We start from the raw sequence: 23419 nt of genomic DNA on the forward strand, positions 1-23419 counted from the left end.
TGTGATAGCAAAGTCGAATATTTGAAAGCCAAGGATGTATGAGGACTGAAAAACGTTGAAGAGCTATAAAGCAAAAAGGACATAAAAATGTAGCCAAATCCATCTAAGGCCATCTTTGCCTGAGGGAGTTGAAACATTAGTTTTTTGATAATTTTCAAAATTTATAAACAGGCAAATAGTCCACCAGTAGAGGGTACTTGATAAGTAGTAACCAATTCAACATACATCCTTATAATTCATTCTGTATATAAAGTAACTGCAATGAAATTTTGAAGAAATAAAAACAAAATAGAAACCGGGTAGATTCACATGAAACAGAATAAAACAAATGACTGAAGCTCCTTGAGCAGTCTTTAATGTCAAGGAATAGTAAATGGGCTATGTCACGGATTTTGGTAAAATTTTGCATATAACTTTAGCACGTTGAGCTTTAATTGAAAATCGAAAATGATGAATTTATCTCTTATTTTATGAAATATTACTGATTTGAATGCTTTCAAAATATGCAAAGGAAGCATCGAGGAAAAACATTCTTAAATTTGTCTTAAAATCATCAAATCTACTATGTCAATCTAATTAAAATATAGAATTCGGATTTCGTTAAACTACATATATGTAGTTTAACGAAATCCGAATTCTATGTAGTTTAACGAAATCCGAATTCTATATTTTAATTAGATTGCTGTTCAACTTTCAGTACAGATATACTGATCATGACATCATCACCTAAACCAACTAAAACCAAGCCAGTACCAAAGAAACAGTTAAGAATTGTAAACATCAAGTGCCCAAGTCTAAGGAAAAAAGGCAAACTACTAGAAACATTTATTGATTCAACCGAACCAGACATAATCATAGGCACAGAAACATATGGAACGTAGAGATTGCCCAAAAGACCCTCGCGGATGAGTAATGATAGCTGTTAAAAAATTATTACAGCCTGATAAAACTGACGACACATATCTGAACCAAACAAAATGAAATAAATACCATCAGAATGAAACATCAGAGAGATATCTTCTTAATTGGAGGCGACTTCAACCTACCAGACCTTGACCTATAATGGTTTACTTTTATAAATTGTTACTTGGATCATGGAAGTATTATATTGTCAATATAATACTTCCATGCTTGGATGGAGAGTTGTCTCATTGGCACTCATACCACATCTTCCTATATCTATTAAATGGTCAGAATAAACCCTAACAAATAGATAATATCCTATTAGGACTAACCAAACTTTCTTGGAGATTGTAGCTGACAATGGATTGGAATAAATTGTATACTTCACAACACGTAAAGACAACACTTTGGACCTAATCTCTCATCCAGCATTTAAATTACGATGCAAACCATTACCAAATCATTTCAAATCAAATATTTTATTTTTCCAATCAGTCCCACAAGGGGCATTTACAATTAACAATTATAATTAGATATGACAATATAAGAAATTACCATCAATAGGAAACAGTGCATGACCATGAAATCGTCCTACTAGACTTGGCATGCAAACCTTTTAAACCAAAGCCAGTGAGAAGGAAAATGTATTTATGGAAGAAAGCAGAAATACACTAGATAAAAGAAGATTTAGCCCTTTTCAACGGAACTTTCACAAACACCATAGACAGAAATGTTGAAACCATGTGGCAAGCGTTCTAAAAAACTATCCAAAACACCATAGAGAAGAGAGTAACAACTAAAATGAGCCAAGAAAGACACACACTTCCGTGGATAAACACCACTATTAGATGGAAAATTGATCAAAAGCAAAAAAAACTACAAGGAGGCCAGGAAAACATAAAAGAAAGGAGACATGGATAGATATAAGAGACTCAAACAAGAAGTACAGTGGGAAGTCAAGCAAGTCAACAAACAATATATGGAAGAAGTAAGTACAAATTATAAAAACAACTCGAAAAAAAATTTGGTCATATAATTATATAGAGCAAAGGTCAAGAATGGACAGGAGTGGCACCATTAACGAACAGAATGTGATTTCTACAAAGCGATAATAAGAGCAAAGATGAAATACTCAAAGAACAATTCCAGTCAGTATTTACAAAGGAAACCCTACACTTTCCCAACAAAGGAAAAAGTCTATTCCACCATGTATGATATAAAAATAAGCACCAAGGGAGTACACATTCTACTTTAAAACCTCAAACCACACAAAGCTACTTGTCCAGACTCAATTCCATCCTTCATACTAAAAACAGCGACAGACCAACTAGCTTCTTTTCTTACAGAATTATACCAAACATCACTTAAAACCGGTGAAGTCCCCAAGATTGGAGAGATGCCAACGTGGTACCCCTATTAAAGACGGACGAAAGACATTTAGCTTCCAACTACAGACCTGTGTCACAGATTCACTTGTTGTCGAGTTGCGAGTTGCGAGTTAAGAAATCGAGTTGCGAGTTACGAAAGTCGAGCTGCGAGTTACGAAGGTCGAGTTGCGAGTTACGAAGGTCGAGTTGCGAGTAACGAAGGTCGAGTTGCGAGTTACGAAGGTCGAGTTGCGAGTTACGAAAGTCGAGTTGCGAGTTACGAAGGTCGAGTTGCGAGTTACGAAGGTGGGAATTTGTTTTCCAATTGTCACACCTGTATATGTCGTCACTGTAAAACGTTATGTTGTTCGATTTTTATCTTCAAATATTTCTAGAAATAAAACACCGAACAATTTATTAGAAACTTAATTTCAATATATATATATATATATATTCTCCTAATTTTCAGTAGAAATAATCTTTAAATTTATTCACTTCCATTCTATACAATTTTTTTTCTCAAGAAATTCAGAATCAAACAATTCTTTAAAAAAAACCTAAGCCTCTCCAAAATATAGATGGCAGATGCCTGAAAGTACAACTTGAAGCCATACTTACCTGGGTAAAACTTTTTTCATGTGCTCTCGTGACAGGCTATGCATGATATTAAAATGAAAAGGAAGCACAGTTTTTTTTATTAAAATGTACAATACCCAGCTGATATCTGAAACTACAACATTTGTTTCAAGACTGCATGCAGGTAAAAAAGTAAACTTGTGATAAACAAGACTTCCGTGCTCATACTCGCAACTCGCAACTCGACCTTCGTTACTCGCATTTTGACTTTCGTAACTCGCAACTCGACAATCGTAACTCGCAACTTGCCACTCGACGATAAGAAACCCTCACCTCCATCACTTGCAAGGTCTTGGAACATAGTCCATAGCAGCATAACGGACCATTTTGACAAACATAACATCCTAACCAATGCACAACATGATTCCGCAAAAAAATGATTATGCGAATTACAATTAATCATTACCATCAACGACATTGCAAAAAAAAAGCTGGAAAAGGGATCCCTAGTCGCCATCATCCTTCTTGACTTTGCAAAGGCATTGGACAAAGTATTACAAAAACTGGAATACTAGGGAGTTAACCCTAAAACTAACAAATGGATTCGTTCTTTCCTCGAAAATAAAATACAGAGCGTAATATTAGATGGAGCTGTCTCTTCTCAAGTCCCCGTACTATTTGGCGTATCCCAAGGCACAGTTCTTGGACCTCTATTGTTTCTGACCTACATAAAAGACATGCCAGAAACATCAACGTCATCTGAAACCAAAATATTTGCAGACGATAGCCTTCTCTTTAGAACAATCAACAACCAGGCTGACAGTGACCTTTTGCAAAAAGACCTAACATCACTGAAAGATTGAGCGAATTAATGACAAATGAGCTTCAACGCCAAAAAAATGCACAGTAATTAGGATATCACAGAAGAACAAAGAAGTAATAGATACCTCATACAAACTTCACTGACATGCTCTTGTCAATGTTGATGCCAGCAAATACCTAGAAGTGACCATCAGCAACAACTTATCCTGGGATAGACACATCGACAAAATTGTAGGCAAAGGAAATAAATTGGGATTTATCCGACGAAAGCTAAAAGACGGCACTAAACCAGTAAAAGCAGCAGCATATACAGCCATGGTAAACCTACAGTGGAATATGCCTGCACAGTTTGGACCATCAAGCCCAAAAAAGATCAAATCGTTACAAGTACAAAAAAGAGCAGGCAATAAGATTTGTCCAAAAACAACTACACAGACTGAACACCTGGCTGTGTAACAAACATGGTAAAACAACTTCAATGGGAAAGCCTGGAAGAACGAAGGAAAACCAACAGACTATGTATGCTATTTAAGATCCAGTATGGGCTAAATTATAATAAATATAGACACACAAAAGTATATAATCCTCAACGACAGCCGGACCAGAGGTATAGGCCGCTTTTATCAAGAAAGAACAAAAACTGACACCTATATGGACAGTCATTCTTCCCAAAGACCATCAGGGATTGGAATCAACTTCCATCTAAAGTCACCTCGGCCGACACAATAGAGGGATTCAGAGCTGCTTTGAAAGCAGGCTCTGAAAGGAAGTAGACAACACATCCTGTATATAGTTTTAATTGTAAATTGGAGAATGTTGGGACCATACACATTCATGTATGAATTCGGTTCCTTACTTGGAAGAAGAAGAGAAAATCAATTTCAATTACCCGAATTACTACAACAATGAAAAAAGACAAATTAAGCAGACCGAAACTAGGGACAACCGCTGGTTTTTATATGTTAATCACAGGGTTGGGTGTGCCAATTTGTTAAAAAATCCCTGCATGTGTAATCAAACGTACACAATAAAAAATAAGAAAGGGTCTGGATAGGGTTTATAGATTAGAGAATAATGGACAAAAAGTGCAGAATAAAGGGCAAAAAATATAAAGAATAGAGAAAAATAAGCCAAAAGAATAGATAATAATGGGGTGCTCAAATATAAAGAATAGAGAAAAAGAATCAAAATAAATAAAGAATATAGAAAAATTGTCTAAAAAGATAAGGATTAACGAAATGAAGGAGGGTGTGGATAAGGGTTTACAGATGATAGAGAATAATGGGCAAAAATATAAAGAATAGAGAAAAATGGACTAAAAAAATAATGAATAGAGAATAATGAGATGCTAAAATATAAAGAATAGAGAATAATGGACAAAAAGTATAAAGAATAGAGAAAAATGGCCTAAAAAATTAAAGAATACAGAGATGAAGGACCCCCCTTCGGATCCTCTTAAAATAATCCGGTTTACAATCACGCATGGTTCCAGTTACGATTTCTCTTTATGAATTTTACTCTTTCTCTTTTATTTCCGGTAATTTTGTACCGCAGCTAAGACTTATTTCCAGAATGGGCAAGAAAGTAAGCCCTGTCAAAGATTTTATAGCTGGTGGAGTGGGTGGAGTATGTCTCGTTTTTACTGGACAACCACTGGATACCATAAAGGTAGATAAGAGCATCTAATAATCAAACAATAGCACCTAGTGAGGAAACGACGAAAAAAATCGTCTGCAATACTTGTTCACATGCTAATGATATGCTATATTTTCTCCTATGTGTATTTAAGTAAAGATGACAGGTTTCACTAGAAATGAAACAAACATTTACTCTTTCATAACTATTGACTAGAATAAATATGAATCATGAAAACATAGAGTGTTCTTATCATTGACATTCTGAAAAGTGAACTTTGGACCCAAGAAACTAATGTTCCATAAACAGCAATACATTCATTTAAATTTAAATCCCATTCAGTTAACAGTTTTAGTTTAATGAAGGATGTATTGTATCACCTGTTAAGTTATAATAAGATAACAACTGGTGACTTTAGTACATTATTTATCAGATTGAAATAGTTTTTTTTTTGTAAAATGTAAATCTTTTTTATGTCTTTGTTTTAACTTGAGGTTAATCATAATGAATCATTACAATTGGACAAAAATAGCAGTGTTTACTACTCAATAATTACTTGAATAAAGAAAAACCTGTGCAATTGGAAAAGATTTAAATGCCTAGCATCCCCTCAGTCTTCTCAAAAGTTTGAAATTTGTGTATGACATCTGACATCTAGTCTTTTAGTGGGCAGTGCTAGTAGTCATTCTTAAGTGCATTTTAGATTTTAAGAGATACTGATTTTTAATGAACCGTATATTGTTTACAGTAAATAAACAGTGACTAAAAGATGGGAAAGACATTTTTAATGTTTGATGACAAATATTTAATTAAGGCAAAATGTAAATGTAGAGTGACAAATTAACAAATAGTGAACCCGAAAATGATGAATTCTAGACAGTTCGGCACCCAAACAAATCCGCACCCAAACAAATCGGCACCGACAAATGGAAATGGACAAATGGACAAATCGGCTCCCCAGAAAGACACTTCGGCACCCAGACAAATGGCACCTAGACAAATCGGCACCTAACATAGACAGATCGGCACCTCATAAAGATAAAATCAATTATTAAATCCTTGATCAAAATATATTGAACCAAAAATCAAAATTACCTGGGATCATTCATGTACTAGTTTTAATCAGGGACAGTCTATACTAACGGGACTGGTCACTTATAACAATGTCTATACAATTTTGCAGACAGAACTGTGCCGTCGCTGATGTCACGTGACTTCATAGCAAACCATTTCACATTTAAGAAGTGTTCTTCATAACTATATGTTCAAGTGTAATGAAGTAACATATTTATGAAATTTTATACATTTTGTCATTGCAAAATGCTGTTTTTGAAAAGATTTCACGGATAGTTTTTTAAATATAGATCTTTGAACTTTAAAATATTTTGTTAGTAAATTTCGAGTGGCCGCCATCTTGTTCGATATGTAACCCCCTTTGTATGACTGCAGTGTTTAAAACGATATGTCTCAGTTTAATCATTTAACATTCTTTTAAAATCTTATATTTTTTGTCATGGTAAATGGCTATTAATCAGATTTTATACATTTGTATTAACAATTATTAAATTACAATGTACTTTGAAATAGGCAAATAACTACGCAAATAACTACTAGCTTCGTATATCAGAGATACGAAACTAAGTTTATTGTTGGGTGATAGCTTTACACGGGAGGCTTAGTTATTAATTAAAATCAATAGAGACGAGTCCCTTTAGTATAGACTGTCCCTGTTTTAATGTAATGCATAGTTCTATTCAGATAGTATTCTAAATCAATAAAACACATGTTGCATATTTATAATATTTATTTTATTTATTATAATTATATTCATAACAGTTTATAGACACGTTAACAGCACTAGATTTGCATCAAAGGTGAACACATGATAGTAATGAAATATTTCAAATACTATAAATATAACATATAACAAAGTCAACAACGTTCAAACCTATGATTGTGTTGGATAAAAACCGCAATTTTTATACGTGTGCATGCAAAACAAATTTTTTGGTAGAGTGGTCTTAAATACAGCACAAACAACATTTTCCAAAAGACCAAAAAAGTGAAAAAGTATATTTTAACAAAACGCATTTGACTAGCTGGTCGAACAACGGATGCTCTTAAACCCTGCTGACTGCCATTGACGATTGCCAAATAAACGGATCACCAGATGTAGCAAAATGGATCTTAACTATTAATTTAATACCTAACAGAAAACAATAAACTTGCGGAAAAAATGGTATACCGCAAACAAAAGGTGCAAAAATTAGTACACCATGTCCGGATTTCGACAATTTATGTCTCTTCAGTGATGTAAGGAATCGAAACGGTATTTGGAAGGCCATATAATTTACCTCAATTTAGGATAGACTATTGAATTTTGAAGAGTGGAATGTGTTTCAGAAATTAAAAAAATTTTTTTTTTTAATTGAACATTCATTATTTTACATCACTTCAGAAGATTGTTTAAATAAACAAACAACTGAATTATAATTGATACTGTCCACTCATTTATAGCGATTAAATCAACTTTTGTTGTGTAGATATCTATTATCCTACTATCAATGCAATATAATTGTTTAATACCTGAGATCTAAAAAGCTTGACCCAACTTTGTTTATTTTTACACATGAAACAAAAAAAAATTTCCATCAAAATCCAAAAAGATTTACCATCCAGAAACACAAAATACATTTAACTTGTATATATCTTTTAAAAACTTTTCCATCTGCACAGGTTTGTCTGTACTCAGAGTAATTTTTGAGGTGTAGACGCATCCATTTGTTATGATGAACTTCAGTATTGGGTTAAAGTTTTTGGATTGCTGTCTTTTTCTCAAAGCCTGTGTATATAAGATATATACATGTATATGAATGTTTATATACATTGAGAATAACACACATTGTACAAGGAAAAGATACTTAATTTACTTTAAATGACAGTAAAAAAAAACACCTCCATTCACACTTTTCCTTTATTTTTTGTTGAAAAAGGACATGGAGTTGATTAAAATGGGAAATCTCATAAAATACAGACAACTAACTGAAATATGATATTACTGTTTAGGACCTTGACAGTCATAGAAGGATTTTCAGCATTGAATTCAAATACTCAAAAAGTCAAGATGGTCCATCACATTGGCACATTCTGTACTCATTAAGCTACAGATCCCTAATAAATTTGTTGAAACTGTTCATGCTGCAAATGCTGATAAAAATAGAATTAATTTTAGTTTGTATCATAGCACCCGTTTAAGCAAAATATACAGTTAATAAAAGGCTTCCCTGATTATCAGAATACAGAATGGTTCTATTTTTGGGGGCAAACATCATGTATACTTCCATTTATGATTGAAAATTACCCTGAACTCAGTCACCTCGGTCCCAAGATAATTAAGATGCTCAGAATTATCCATGCAATAGTGATTTGTGTAAAAATGTTGGAATCAACACAAATACAAATAAATACAAATATTTGATTAGCACAAACTCACCAACAATAAATGGTTAAGGCTCATGGCATATTAATTACATAATTGATCGTACATAATAAGTGTTGTAAACAATGACTATATTAATATGTAATATTATAAACAATGACTATGAATTAAAGACACATTGACAATTATATAGTGTTTGCTCAGCTTTACCAGGTTCAAACTGTCTGAAATGAAAGAGGAAGTCAATTTAAGGATTATATATGAATTGTTATTTAATAAAAAGTTTATATTATTATACACATTCATTACAAAATTATCAACCAATAGTGATACTAAATTTTAGTTTGAAGAAGAAAAAATAGAAAACACAAAATGTAATTACAAAAATGAAGAAATACAATAGTGTAAGCAAAATAGATAAAAAAAAATCTATGTATACATTTTAATACATAAATGAACATATTTTTTCAGGTGCGACTTCAAACCATGCCGAAACCAAAACCTGGACAAGCACCGCTTTATAAAGGCACTATAGACTGTGCTACAATTACAATAAAGAAAGAGGTAGGTGTAAAATCAATTAAAAAAAACAGGTACAGAAGCTGTCTCTTGGATATCACTTTTAACAAACTCAACAAATGAAAAACATTGAAGAAAAGCTGAAAAGTTTCATAATACAAGTAAGACCCTAAAAGAATAGTCAAATGAAATCATTGGTGCAATTTTAGACCAGCTTGGCAATCATCATTTGAGGAATCATACTAACACAAAAATAGTACTTTGAATGTAATATGCATTTAAAACATGTATTTAATGAATTGGATTACTATGAATTCAATTAGAGTAGTATCCATTATTATTTTTAATGAGGTCTGATAACTCTGAGAACAAAAATGGTAGAATTAATCCTCTGAATGCTGTTGTAGGGTTTTGTGTCTGATGATTACTCTGATCGCTGTTAAACAACTTTAATGACCATTGTAATTAAAATAAAAAATACCTTCTAATAGTAATGGTCAGATCCAAAATAGAATACCAGTTGCTGTGTTTATTTTAGTTTAATTGCTTACAGGGTATCAAAGGATTGTACAAAGGAATGGCAGCTCCATTAGCTGGAGTTTCACCTATGTTTGCTGTTTGTTTCTTAGGTTTTGGAATTGGTAAAAAACTTCAACAAAAGCACCCAACAGATGACCTTACGTAAGATATTAATTAATCATGTCAAAAGTATTATTACAGTGAATACGATAGAAGTTCAAAATTATAAAATATGAAGCATATTAAGAGTGAAGTAAATGGCCTGTTTTAGATATTATAGGATAACCTTATTTGTTTGTTCAAACTCTACTGTTTGCTCAGAACACAAGATGTCTCTGTCTTTTCTAAGGAAACTCAGTTAGAAAAATTAAAAAATTGATACCTGGTATTTATCAAGTACTGATTTGTTTCCACTAAATTTTTAAATTTTATATACTTATAATATACATTCTATTGTAAAATCTATTCAGGAAGCACCATGGCAAGGTATATAATATGTACATTCCTGTAAATAGTTTAAGTGCATGTGCAACATTTTCCACTGGCTATGCTTTATTTTTTAAACAATATTGTCAACACACAGTGAGATACGTTAATCAATACATGTATAGTGTTTTAGCAAGCACAAGTTACCTGTCATTAACTTATTATGTGGCATATCATCTTTTTTTTGTTCCAAAAATCAGATAATCATTTGTTTCTTGCATTTTGATGCACATTTGTCAAAAGTGATAACATGTATTGTTAAAAAAGTTGATTAAATTGTAGATATCCACAGCTATTTAAAGCTGGTATGTTATCAGGGGTATTTACCACAGCTATTATGGCACCTGGAGAAAGAATTAAATGTTTATTACAGGTATAATTTTCTAAATAGAACTGGTGATGAAACTTATCCATCAATCTTTTGCATTTTCTAGCAATATAGTTTTTGTCTCGCCTTGACGGAGTCAAAAAGCGAGACATAGGTATGCTGTTTCCGGCTTCGGCGACGGCGTCAACAATGTATTAGTTTGTGATTAGGTCTAGTTCATGGTGAACCACTAGTAGTAGGTCAATGATATTACGTATGCAGTTGTATTAGCATTGGCACATCTCATTACCATGGAGATTATTTGGCCCCACCCCTCAGTCAAGGTCTATTGACTTTGAAACTTTGCTTAGTTTACATGTATTAGTTTGTGATTAGGTCAGTTTATGGGGAACCACTAGTGGTAGGTCAATGATATTGATATGCAGTTGTATAAGCATTAGCACATCTCATTTCCATGGAGAATATTTGGTCCTTACCCCTCAGTCATAGTTTATTGACTTTGAAACTTTTGCTTAGTTTACATGTATTAGTTTGTGATTAGGTCAGTTTAAGATGAACCACTAATGTTAAGTCAATGATATTCAGTATGCAAATGTATTGGCATTTGCAAGTTTCATTTCCATGGAGATTATATAACTATAACTAATTATGGTTCATTGACTTTGAAACTTTTACATAGTTTACAAGTTACTGTTTGTGTTAAGATTTGTTTAAAGGGATGACTTATGAAAAGTCAATGGTATTTGGTTTGCAGTTGTATTAGCATTGGCACATCTCATTTCCATGGAGATTGTTTAGCCCTGTACCTTCAGTCATGGTTCATTGACTTTGAATATTTGCATAACTTACATGTTAAAGTATTGCTATTTTAATTTCAACATTTGCATTATCAAAATAACAAATAGGTGAGACATATCTCTGTGTTAACAGTTTACCTAATTTTTTTATGCCCCCGCCGTAGCGGTGGGGGCATTAAGTTTTACCCTACGTCCAAAAATTGGTTTCCGTTCTCTAACTTGAGTTTACCTCAACCAAATGTTATGAAACTTATACATAATGCTTATTACCACAAAACACAGATCAAGTTTGAATTTTGGTGGCGTCACTTTAACTGTTCTAGAGTTATGCCCCTGTATAAATGGAAAAATTGCAAAAGTTTTATTTTCTTCTAAATATCAAGTAATTTTTAAAATTTGAGTTATCTTCCTTTGTCCATGATTATAGTTGAATCAACTACAAAATCAATGCTTTATACAATGCAATGTTTAATTTTGACTTCCACTGATAAAACACAGATCAAGTTGAATTTGGGTAGTGTCACTTAAACCATTATTGAGTTATGCCCCTTTATAAATGGAAAGATTGCAAAATTTTTAGTTTCCATTCTGTAACTTAAGTTTGCCCCAACCAAACATTATGAAACCTATACACAATATTCATTACCACAAAACTAAGATCAAGTACAAATTTTTTGTTTCCGTTTTCTTACTTTAGTTTGCCTCAACCAAATGTTATGAAACTTATACACATTGCTTATTACTACATAATACAGATTAAGTACGAAATTTGGTGGCGACACTTTTACCATTCTTGAGTTATGTCCCTTTATAAACATAAAAATTGCTGAATTTTTTCGTTTCCGTTCTCTAACTTTAGTTTGTCTCAACCAAATGTTATAAAACTTATACACAACCGTTCTAGAGTTATGCGTGTTTACAAATAGAAAAAATTGCTGAATTTTTAGCTCACCTGGCCCAAAGGGCCAAGTGAGCTTTTCTCATCACTTGGCGTCCGTCGTTGTCGTCCGTCGTCATTAACTTTTACAAAAATCTTCTCCTCTGAAACTACTTGGCCAAATTAAACAAAACTTGGCCACAATCATCATTGGGGTATGTAGTTTAAAAAATTTGTCCGGTGACCCGGCCAACCAACCAAGATGGCCGCCTTGGCTAAAAATAGAACATAGGGGTAAAATGTAGATTTTGGCTTATATCTCTGAAAACAAAGCCTTGTAGGGTAAAATTGTTTATCAGGTCAAGATCTATCTGCCCTGAAATTTTCAGATGAATCAGGCACACGTTGTTGGGTTGCTGCCCCTGAATTGGTAATTTTAAGAAAAATTTGCAGCTTTTGGTTATTATCTTGAATATTATTATAGATAGAGATAAACTGTAAACAGCAATAATGTACAGCAAAGTAAGATCTACAAATAAGTCAACATGACCAAAATTATCAATTGACCCCTTAATGAGTTATTGCCCTTTATAGTCAATTTTTTACAATTTTCATAAATTTTGTAAATTTTTGTAAATTTTTACAAAATATTTTCCACTGTAACTACTGGGCCAAGTTCATAATAGATAGAGATAATTGTAAGCAGCAAGAATGTTCAGTAAAGTAAGATCTACAAACACATCACCATCACCAAAACACAATTTTGTCATGAATCTATCTGTGTCCTTTGTTTAATATGCACATAGACCAAGGTGAGCGACACAGGCTCTTTAGAGCCTCTAGTTAGTTTTTGTTCTCTACTTAAGTTAGCCTCAACCAAATGTTATGAGACTTACACACAATGCTTATTACCACAAAACTAAGATCAAGTTCAACTTTGGGTAGCGTCACTTTTATCGTTCTTCAGTTATGTCCCTTTATAACTATATGATATGCAAGCGGGGGCATCATCTGTGTCCACATGTGGACACTATCCACATTTTTTGATGTTAGAGACAATACCTCCACGAGTCATACAAGAGTTCCACCACCATATATTCATTTCCCATATATAATTTAAGTTATGATTCAAGTATCAACTACTACTACCTATCCAAAATACTTATACTATTTCATGAAATACTGGATAACTCAAAATGCATTGGAGTCCTTTTTCTGCCCTGAGGGTAAAACTCATGCATAAACAACTGTAACAGTGTTGATTATACACCAAATCTTAGATTCTTTTTGAGTGTATATCTTTTATTCTCAATAAACCATATACATACATGTAGGTATAGAGAAGACAATTATGAACAATATAGTTACTAAGACAATATATGAAGTACATTTTAGCCAGGAGCACATATACCTGTGTTAATAATCTTTATAAATTTACACAGTTTAATCAATTCTGATTTGTTTTTTGAAGACATAATCTGCTTGTATTTGACAATATTTGCATTTTTAAAATAATAATGTGACATGCAATGTTTCCTGTTTTCTTCAAAGTATTTACATTCTAATAAGTAATGAAATTCATCGCCAATATCACTTTTATTACATAGAAGTCAAAGTCTATTGTTTCTAACTATATTATTCCATCTACCCTGTTCAATAGCGAGCTTGTGATTTGTGGTCCTAAATCTGCACCCCTTTAATAGCAGACTTGTTCAGGTATTGCTATGAATCACAGTTTATGGCCAAATCCAGTAAAGATCCATATAAATTTCATTTAATAGAAAAATTAATAACATTTACCGTAACCTTGTATATTTTTAGTCCCCTACCGACGAAGTCGAAGGGGACTTTAGGTTTGCACTCTGTCCGTCTGTCCATCCGTCAGTCCGGCAAATCAGTTTTCCACACTTTTTTTCTTCGTGCTTGAAGATATTGATCTGATAATTGGTATATAGTTTTATCATGACAAGTTACAGATCAAGTTCAGATCTTGTTCTGGTCTGATGATTTTGTCCAGAGTTATGGTCCTTGGACTTAAAAAATTCACTCAAATAATCAGTTTTCCACACTTTTTTTCATCATGCTTGAAGATATTGATTTGAAAACTGGTATATAGTTTTATCACAAGTTACAGATCAAGTTCAAATTTTGTTCTGGTCTGATGATTTTGTGCAGAGTTATGGTCCTTGGACTTAAAAAATTCACCCTTATAATCAGTTTTCTGCCCTTTTTTTGTCATGCTTGAAGATATTGATTTGATAATTGGTATATAGTTTTATCATGACAAGTTACAGACCAAGTTCAAATTTTGTTCCGTTCTGATGGTTTTGTGCAGAGTTATGGTCCTTGGACTTAAAAATTCACCCTTATAATCAGTTTTTCTGCCCTTTTTTTGTTATGCTTGAAGATATTGATTTGATAATTGGTATATAGTTTTATCATGACAAGTTACAGACCAAGTTCGAATTTTGTTCCGTTCTGATGGTTTTGTGCAGAGTTATGGTCCTTGGACTTGAAAAATTCACTCAAATAATCAGTTTTCAACATGCTTAAAGATATTGACTTAATATTTGTTATATAGTTTAAACCATGACAAGTTATAGATCATGGTAGCATTTTATTCCAGTACAATGAATTTTTAACCGGTAGGGGACTATGTATTGCCATGCAATACTCTCAGAATGCTTGTTTTCTCTAAGAATTCTCTAATAATACCATTAACATTTTCCAAAGGGAAGTAATTTAAAATAAATCTAATACATAAAACAGTAATAAGTGTCCTTTTCTAGGTTCAGATATTTCAGTTTCACTCAGAAACTTTTTACAAAAATTTACGACAAGAAAGACAATTTTTGTTCAATATTAAGGGATTACTACAGGAAAATTTCAAGGGTGAAGCTTATAAAATAATTATATTAGCCATTGAAAAATACTTATTTTTGTAAATTTATACACCATATACAATGAAACAATTGATAATTATTCTGTTATCCTAATTTGTAGATTCAAGCAGATTCCCATCGCAAGTTATATGATGGTCCATTGGACTGTGCTAAGAAGCTTTATAAGGAAGGTGGTATCAGAAGCGTTTACAGAGGCACTGGTGCCACGTTACTCAGAGGTACAATTATATATTAACATCCATTGATTTTAATTTGGATAGCAGCCTTTGTATGTATGCTGTTTTGAAAAAAAATTAATGCAAAGTAGTTCACCATGCTTGTTTTCAAACTTCAGGGTGTGCAAAAAATTAGATGATTTCATTCATACATTACACCACATTACTGGCTATTGGTACGGAAGATGCAAAAGGTAACAAAGATCAAAATCTGTTGTACACTATTGCAAAATCATTGCATTGCAGTGGCAATTGAAAATGCAGACAAAAATTTGCTATTGGGGAACACAGATCCTATTGTGTCTGCTGTACTACAGTCAGTAATAGGCTAGTAGATTGTTTACAGGTTTTCTTGCTTGAATGATTTATAAAGTGAAAAAAAAATTGAAGTGCTCATTAAGAAATATTTAAATAAAAAGAGAAAAGGTGCATTGATACTGTTATTATCACCAAGCATTGAATATAGAAATAAGTGAATTTTATTACAGATGTACCTGCCAGTGGAATGTACTTTATGACTTATGAATGGTTACAACATACATTAACTCCTGCAGGACATGAGTAAGTACACTAAACAAATGGTATACTATTATCTTGCTAGGTTGTAACAAGGCTTCCAAAACGGTCATATATTCCGGACATTGAGTTTTCAAGGCTTTCTTAAGAGACGGTCATTTTAACATAATTCGCAATCTTTTTAACCCAACCTTTTGCCTTTAACAGCCACACATTTCCGGTCATAAAAGTGACATGATCATTAAGTACTATCAAAACAACCCCCTCATTTTAAACAAGGCTAATTAGTTGTCGAACAGCTGAAATTTACCTGTTCAGGTGACAGGTAAACTATTTTGAACTGGACATTGATCGGTCTATTCAAAGTTATTTTCTTACATTTCAGCGGTTTGCATCTAATTATTGTAGTCAAAAAGATTTAAATTATCAGAAATACGTTTACAAATATGATTTGATGAAAAAATTAAAAAGGTGAAAATGAAAAATCGTCATAACCACATTGTGTCTCTGTTTGAACCAGTACACGTGTGCGCATGTGCACAGGTGTGAAATTTAATTATGCATTCTAATTTCTTCAAAAAATGCTTAAATTGTCATTGATACCTTTATCTCACGTTTATTTCGAATATTTTCTTGAAGAAATAATGTAGAGAGAGCAACTCACACTCATTCATGCTTTGCAAACGTACACGGAATTTACGTATCGGTCTCTGGTCCATGTTTTACCATTGTCAAGACAACATCTGGTATTAGATTTAAAAACGAAAGTAAAGTTTTTGACAACGTTATTTTGCACAAATAAAGAGTCTAAGGCAGATATAAGTACGCTGATGTTGCACACTTCGAATGATGCACTGCCAATTTAACAGTTTACGTCAGAACTTCGAATTTGAATCAAAGAAAGTTTAATATCGTTTTTTTTTAATGTCAATCATTGGGATGGCCAGCTCGGCAACTGATTATCATAATTGCCTTTTGTTTATTTAGTCTTAAGGGATAATATATAAAATGTCCGGCTGGCTAAAAATAATTTTGGAAGCCCTGGGTTGTAATAGATATTCTGCCTGTAATATTTACAAAGGACAACACAATTTAACTTCACTCAAAAAGCTTTTCAGGTATATATGAATTTTGAAATGTTGATGCCATATTTTTCTAATATTTTGTGCTTTGTTGATATTCTTAGGCAGATGAAACCAAATATTTAGTTAAGTGACTCATGATAATGAAATTGATGTATATATAAATATTTTTTATATGGAATTTTTCTTATCACAGGAATATGTTAAAAATAATTTATTTTGAATTACAGTCGAACAGATTTGAGCGTTGGTAGAACTTTATTTGCTGGTGGTATGGCTGGAATATTTAACTGGGCTGTAGCTCTTCCTCAGGATGTCTTAAAATCAAGATACCAAACAGGTATGAAGAATGGAATATAGTTCTGTAAAATCAGAACAAACAACAATATGAAGTGATTTTAAGAAGAATCTGGAATTTTTATGTGAAACCAGGGTTTTGAGCTAGCCTGACATTCTGTTTTAAGCCTAATTTTCAAAAATGCCTAATGTAAGCTTTTCACAATACATGGTGACAGACATCAGTCGTTGTTCGTTAACTTTTCTAGAGCCATCTACTCTGAAAAAAGTAAAATAACTCCAAGGGAAATTCAAAACAGAAAGTCTTTTATAAAATGGCAAAATCAAAAGCTCAAACACATCAAACAAATGGAAAACAACTGTCTGACTTGATACAGGCATTTTCTTAATGTAGAAAAATGGTGGATTAAAGCTGGTTTTATAGCTAGCTAAACCTCTCACTTGTATGACAGTCGCATAGAATTCCATAATATTGACAACAATGTGTGAGCAAAACAAACAGACATAATAGGTAAAAATGACAAAAATTGAAGCTGTGTAATTTCTCCTTGATAATATTTATGTACGTTTCGGCAATAAAGTTTATCGACAGGTTGTAGGTATTCCTATGGGCACCAATTGCACCCCTTTAATATCAGATTTGTTCTTGTACTATGAATCACAGTTTATGACCAAACTCAGTAAAAAAAATTGGACAAAACTTCATTGTACCCCTTAGCTCTATTTTTAGCCATGTTGGCCATCTTGGTTGCATTTTAATTGATGAATTTAACAACACTTACTGTTATCTTGATTTTTTTGTTGTTAAATAATCAAGAATTTTCTAAATATACTGCAGAAATTTACCCAAAAGAACTTACTTTGAATAAATCAAATATAAGCGGTAATAACTGTCCTTTCCTAGATTTAAATATTTCAGTTTTACACAGGAAACTCTACACTAAAATTTACGACAAAAGAGATGAATTTTCGTTGACTATTGTTAATTTTCCTTTTTTGGATGGTGATGTTCCTTTGGCACCATCTTATGGTGTTAATATACCAAAACTCGTTTGCTATGCCCGTTTCTGTTGTGACGTTTTGGATTTCAATGAATGTAATCTATGTATTACTGGTAAATTATTATGTCAGGGATTTCGTTACCAAAAATTACTTAAAACTTTCACTAAATTCTTCCATAGATATAATGGTTTGGTTTGGAAGATTGGTTGTACATGTAGAAAACTTATTTCAAACAGGATAGCACATCCTAATTTTTACAGAGATGTTGTTTACAGAGCCCGAAAATTTAGATACAATCCGGGTAAACTTATTGATCCTTTAAATAAACTTATTCTAAAAGGTTACCAATTCAACACTATAACTAGATCTTTGAATATTGTTTTTATTGGTATTAATATTGATTTTGTTATCAGTAAATTAAAATTTCACTATATATCATTTTTATATACATATGCACATTCATGGCTCTACAATCTGTCAGTACCTGTATCTTGGCATTGCACAAGGGCATGTTTTTCTCTGACTGTTAGTGATGTCTTTACACTAAATCCATTGGATGTTGGATGTGTACTGATTGATATTTTAGTCTTAGATGCATGATTTTTTGTGCCCCAGCTGAAGCGGAGGGGGCATTAAGTTTTACCCTTGTCCATCTGTCCGTACGTACGTCCGTCCCAAAATTGGTTTCCGTTCTCTAACTTAAGTTTGCCTCAACCAAATGTTATCAAACTTATACACAATGCTTATTACCACAATACACAGGTCAAGTTTGAATTTTGGTGGCGTCACTTTTACTGTTCTAGAGTTATGTCCCTTTACTAATGGAAAAATTGCTAAATTTTTTATTTTTTTTCTAAAAATATCAATGATGTCATTGTTCAAGTAATTTTTAAAATTGGAGTTATCTTCCTTTGTCCATGATTATAGTTGAATCAACTACAATCAATGCTTTATACAATGCAATGTTTAATTTTGCCTTCCACTGATAAAACACAGATCAAGTTGAATTTGGGTAGTGTCACTTTAACCATTATTGAGTTATGCCCCATTATAAATCGAAAAATTGCAAAATTTTTAGTTTCCGTTCTGTAACTTAAGTTTGTCCCAACCAAACATGAAACCTATACACAATATTCATTACCACAAAACTAAGATCAAGTACAAATTTATGTATCGTCACTTTTATTGTTCTTGAGTTATGTCCCTTTATAATGTTGTATGCAAGCGGGGGCATCATCTGTGTTCATGGGGACACATTCTCCATTTTTTATTAGTTGTGATTGGCTTTTAACTAGCTGTCAGTAACTGTGAGTACTCTCAGATCTGTACTTAGTGTCTTTTTGTTGTGGGGATGTATAGGTACCCTGCTACGTCTACTCTGTGTTTTTGTTAGATGTATTTCTGCTTTGTATCTATCTAATGAGTTAAGCCCTTTTTAACTGATTTTTATAGTTTGTTCTCATGTTGTACTGTTACACCACTGTCCCTGGTTAGGGGGATGGTTGGCGCCTTTAAATTTGTTTAACCCAGCCACATTCTGTATGTGCCTGTCCAAAGTCAGGAGCCTATATTTCATTGCTTGTTGTTTGTTGCTGTATATCATATTTGTTTTTCGTTCATTATTTTGTGCATAAATCAGACCTTTAGTTTACTCGTTTGAATTGATTTACATTTGTCATTTCAGGGCCTTTTCTAGCTGACAATGTGGTATAGGTTTTACTCATTGTTGAAGGCTGTACGGTGACCTATACTTGTTAATTTCTTTGTCAGTTGGTCTCTTGTAGAGAGATGTCTCATTGGCAATCATATCATATCTTCTTATTTTTAAAGCCAATTGCAACCAAACTTAGCCACAAACACCCTTAGAGTATAAAGTTTAATATTGTGTCCGGTGAATCAGGTGACCAACCAAGATGGCCAACATTGCTAAAAATAGAGCTGAGGGGTACAATGAAGTTTTGTCCAATATCCTGAAAACTGGTATAAATAGAGAAAATCTGGTAGTGGCAAAAATTTTAGAATGTGAAGATCTGCCTCATGTCCATTTTTACCAAAATTGTCAGTCAACTTGTAGGAGTTATTGTCCTTCAATGGCAATTTTGTTAATTAAAATGTTAAGATTAATATTTCAGTACACAACATTATTCTATGATGTTTTTAAAGTCTTTAGAAAAAAAATAGTCATCAAAAATTTAAATAGTTGTCTCATTGGCAATCATACCACATCTCCTTATTTTTATATAACTAAGATTTTGAAATACTAAAAATGAAAAAGGTACAGTATTTGGAATGCATTTTAATTTGTAAATTGATATTTTTATCTAGATCTGATACAGGGTATGGATACATCTGATTTACAATTGAAAGTTGTACTAAAAAGATATCATGTACATTATAGTTGTATGAAATTTACAATATATATTTTTTCAGCTCCTCATGGTAAATATCCAAATGGGATTAGAGATGTATTTAAACAGCTGATGAAAGAAGAAGGATTTTTATCTCTATATCGAGGTGCAGCACCAGTATTTCTAAGGGCTTTTCCAGCAAATGCTGTAAGTTGTAGATAGATACTAACAAGAATGTGTCCATAGTACACGGATGCCCCACTCACACTATCAATTTCTATGTTCAGTGGACCGTGAAATTGGGGTCAAAACTCTAATTTGGCATTAAAATTAGAAAGATCATATCATAGGGAACACGTGTACTAAGTTTCAAGTTGATTGGACTTCCAACTTCATTAAAAACTACCTTGACCAAAAACTTTGACCTGAAGGGGGACAGACGGACGGACGCACAGACCAGAAAACATAAAAATATCATATGACAGATTTTTCTTCAATTCTTTTGAAAGAGAGTTTGATGTATACATTTAAATTTTAATTTAAAAAAGGTTTCCATACATAATTTTGAGGAAATAGGGTTGTAAATTTAATTATTGAATATACCAGTAGATTAATTATATAGACAAATCATTTTTTGTTGAATTAAAGAAAAACATGGCTAGAAATTGACAATTGCCTAGTAGAGATTAGTCAGATCAACCTATTTTGTGACTTACCTTGCTTTTCTTGTATCCAATGGAATTATTTCCCCTGAACTGAGCATATTCATGCAAAAGTTACCCCTTTACCCATTTAAATTCTGAAATCTGTATTTCAGAAGTAAGTTATGTTTTGAACAGTTGTGTTTTAAGAATGAATTTTCAGTTTTATATTCATGTTTGGAAGTTTTAAAGATATGAAATTAAGAATTAAACTTTCAGGAAGTAAAAAGTAAAACAGGATGTGTTATGTGCATTCATGTTTTCTCAAGATTATACAACATAGTGGAAAATTGAAAGATTGACACCTAAATCATATTTAATTATTTTCCCCCTTCCCCTGAAGGCTGAATTGAAAACATTTGAACAAAAGTTACCTCCTGTGGTCAAATCACATATTCTTTTAATTTGTCAACACACCTATAACTCTAGTGTGTTTTAGAGCCTGTCTTTAATTCAAATTGTATTTCGAGATACTTAAAAAAAAAAAAAAAAAACTCAATGCAAATTCAAAGAAAGATTGATGCCCATAAATAAACTGAGTAAATTCAAGATGACGGTACATGTACCTATAGTTGCATAGTTGGTTGTTCAATTTAATATTGTCAATCTACCTCAAAAAGTATGTTTATGCAAGTTTCTCATTATAAATAAGTTATATATTATAAAGAACAATTATTAATCCTTTGTATGTATTATTAAATCAGTCCATAATATGTGACTGTGGTCTTCAAAATTTGTCTTATCAGTAGAATAAAGTTCATTTTGTTTTCTCCTGGCCATAATATTTTCATCTGTTGGTAGCAAGGTAAGTAATAATTCATCTAATTTCAATACATTTAACCTAATTGGTTTGCTTTTGTGAGACCAAGTAGTTTCAAAGGCGTATATAAAAATATTATCTCAGTTAAAACTAGTTCCCATTTTAGCTGACATGCTAACCATGCAAATAAGTTGTAACATTATAATATACATTATTTATTAGAACTAAAAACACAACATTATACTAAAGAAGTGACATAAGGAAATATCCTATCCATAAGATATAAGACAGAATTGTCTTTCTTCTTATATATGTAAGATATAAATCAGAGTTGTCTTTCTTCTTATATATGTAAGATACAAATCAGAGTTGTCTTTCTTCTTGTATATGTAAGATATAAATCAGAGTTGTCTTTCTTCTTACAAAAATCAGGTAAGATCTCTAATGTATAAATAATGTATCACATTACCAAGTTGGGACATTAAGCTTTTTCTTTTATGACTCCATTTTATGTTTTGCAGGCTTGTTTCTTTGGATATGAGTTGACAATGAAGTTCTTGTATTGGTTATCACCTGGAGTTTGATGATGATATTGTTATAGGATGTACTGGTTATCATCTGGAGTTTGATAACAATATTATGATAAGATGTTCTGGTAGTAATTTATTTCTCAGAAACACTAATTTTTGTTGTGAGATGAAAATCAGTGCTCATTTATACTTTTATAAAGAGTATATTTTGAGTTTGTATAAACATGATTTCAATCTAATTATCTGTATACTTATTTATATTAAATGAATATGATTGTTGAAATGAAATAATAATAAAAATGTAGGACCATTTTGGATACCAGTGGAAGGGTGAATTATGGATTCCTATTTTCTTCCTTTAAGTTGCAACTGTTATCTCATCAGCAATGTGTTTCTAATGTGTTCACAGAAAATGTATTTAAATTTCAACATGTTATTAATGTGTTCACAAAAAATGTATTCAAATTTCAACAACAAATCTATGCAAATTGTAAGCTATGAAAATATTGAAAGATTGCCTTCTTGGCGATACTTAAAAAGTATTTATGAAAATTAGTGATAACCATGCATGCAAAATTATTTATTTAACACTATGATTTTAAAAGGAAAGAAATCAGTGTTGCCTTCATAAGACCTATCATATTCTAGTATGTCTATAGACTATAGAAAGTACACATTTCCACTCTGTAATAAATGTTAATGGGTCTATTTACACAGTAAGTATCACAAATATTTTTTTTACAAAAATAAATATATACATGTACATCAAAAGTTGGTTTTTCCTTAAATTATATGTT

The 23419-nt window shown here is 32.1% G+C and overlaps 1 protein-coding gene across 1 annotated transcript; it reads left to right on the plus strand.

Moving 5' to 3' along the window:
• Nucleotides 1-5191: 5191 nt before the first annotated feature.
• Nucleotides 5192-23393, plus strand: LOC127729676 (mitochondrial carnitine/acylcarnitine carrier protein-like). The gene is made up of 9 exons (XM_052237530.1): nt 5192-5336; nt 9214-9306; nt 9815-9942; nt 10549-10639; nt 15272-15389; nt 15875-15947; nt 17215-17324; nt 20714-20838; nt 22614-23393. Exons 1-9 carry the CDS (start codon nt 5241-5243, stop codon nt 22674-22676), a joined length of 897 nt encoding a protein of 298 aa, XP_052093490.1. The 5' UTR covers nt 5192-5240; the 3' UTR covers nt 22677-23393.
• The last annotated feature ends 26 nt before the right edge of the window (nt 23394-23419 follow it).

The sequence above is a fragment of the Mytilus californianus genome, unplaced genomic scaffold (genome assembly GCF_021869535.1).
Source record: "Mytilus californianus isolate M0D057914Y unplaced genomic scaffold, xbMytCali1.0.p SCAF_1, whole genome shotgun sequence".
Lineage (NCBI taxonomy): Eukaryota > Metazoa > Mollusca > Bivalvia > Mytilida > Mytilidae > Mytilus > Mytilus californianus.

What these genes read in the sequence shown, in the direction of transcription:
- LOC127729676 (XM_052237530.1), top strand. Translation starts at nt 5,241, where the DNA reads ATGGGCAAGAAAGTAAGCCCTGTCAAAGATTTTATAGCTGGTGGAGTG. An exon ending in AACCACTGGATACCATAAAG is followed by an intron (nt 5,337 to 9,213) that starts GTAGATAAGAGC and finishes ATATTTTTTCAG; the next exon opens with GTGCGACTTCAAACCATGCC. An exon ending in GAATTAAATGTTTATTACAG is followed by an intron (nt 10,640 to 15,271) that starts GTATAATTTTCT and finishes CCTAATTTGTAG; the next exon opens with ATTCAAGCAGATTCCCATCG.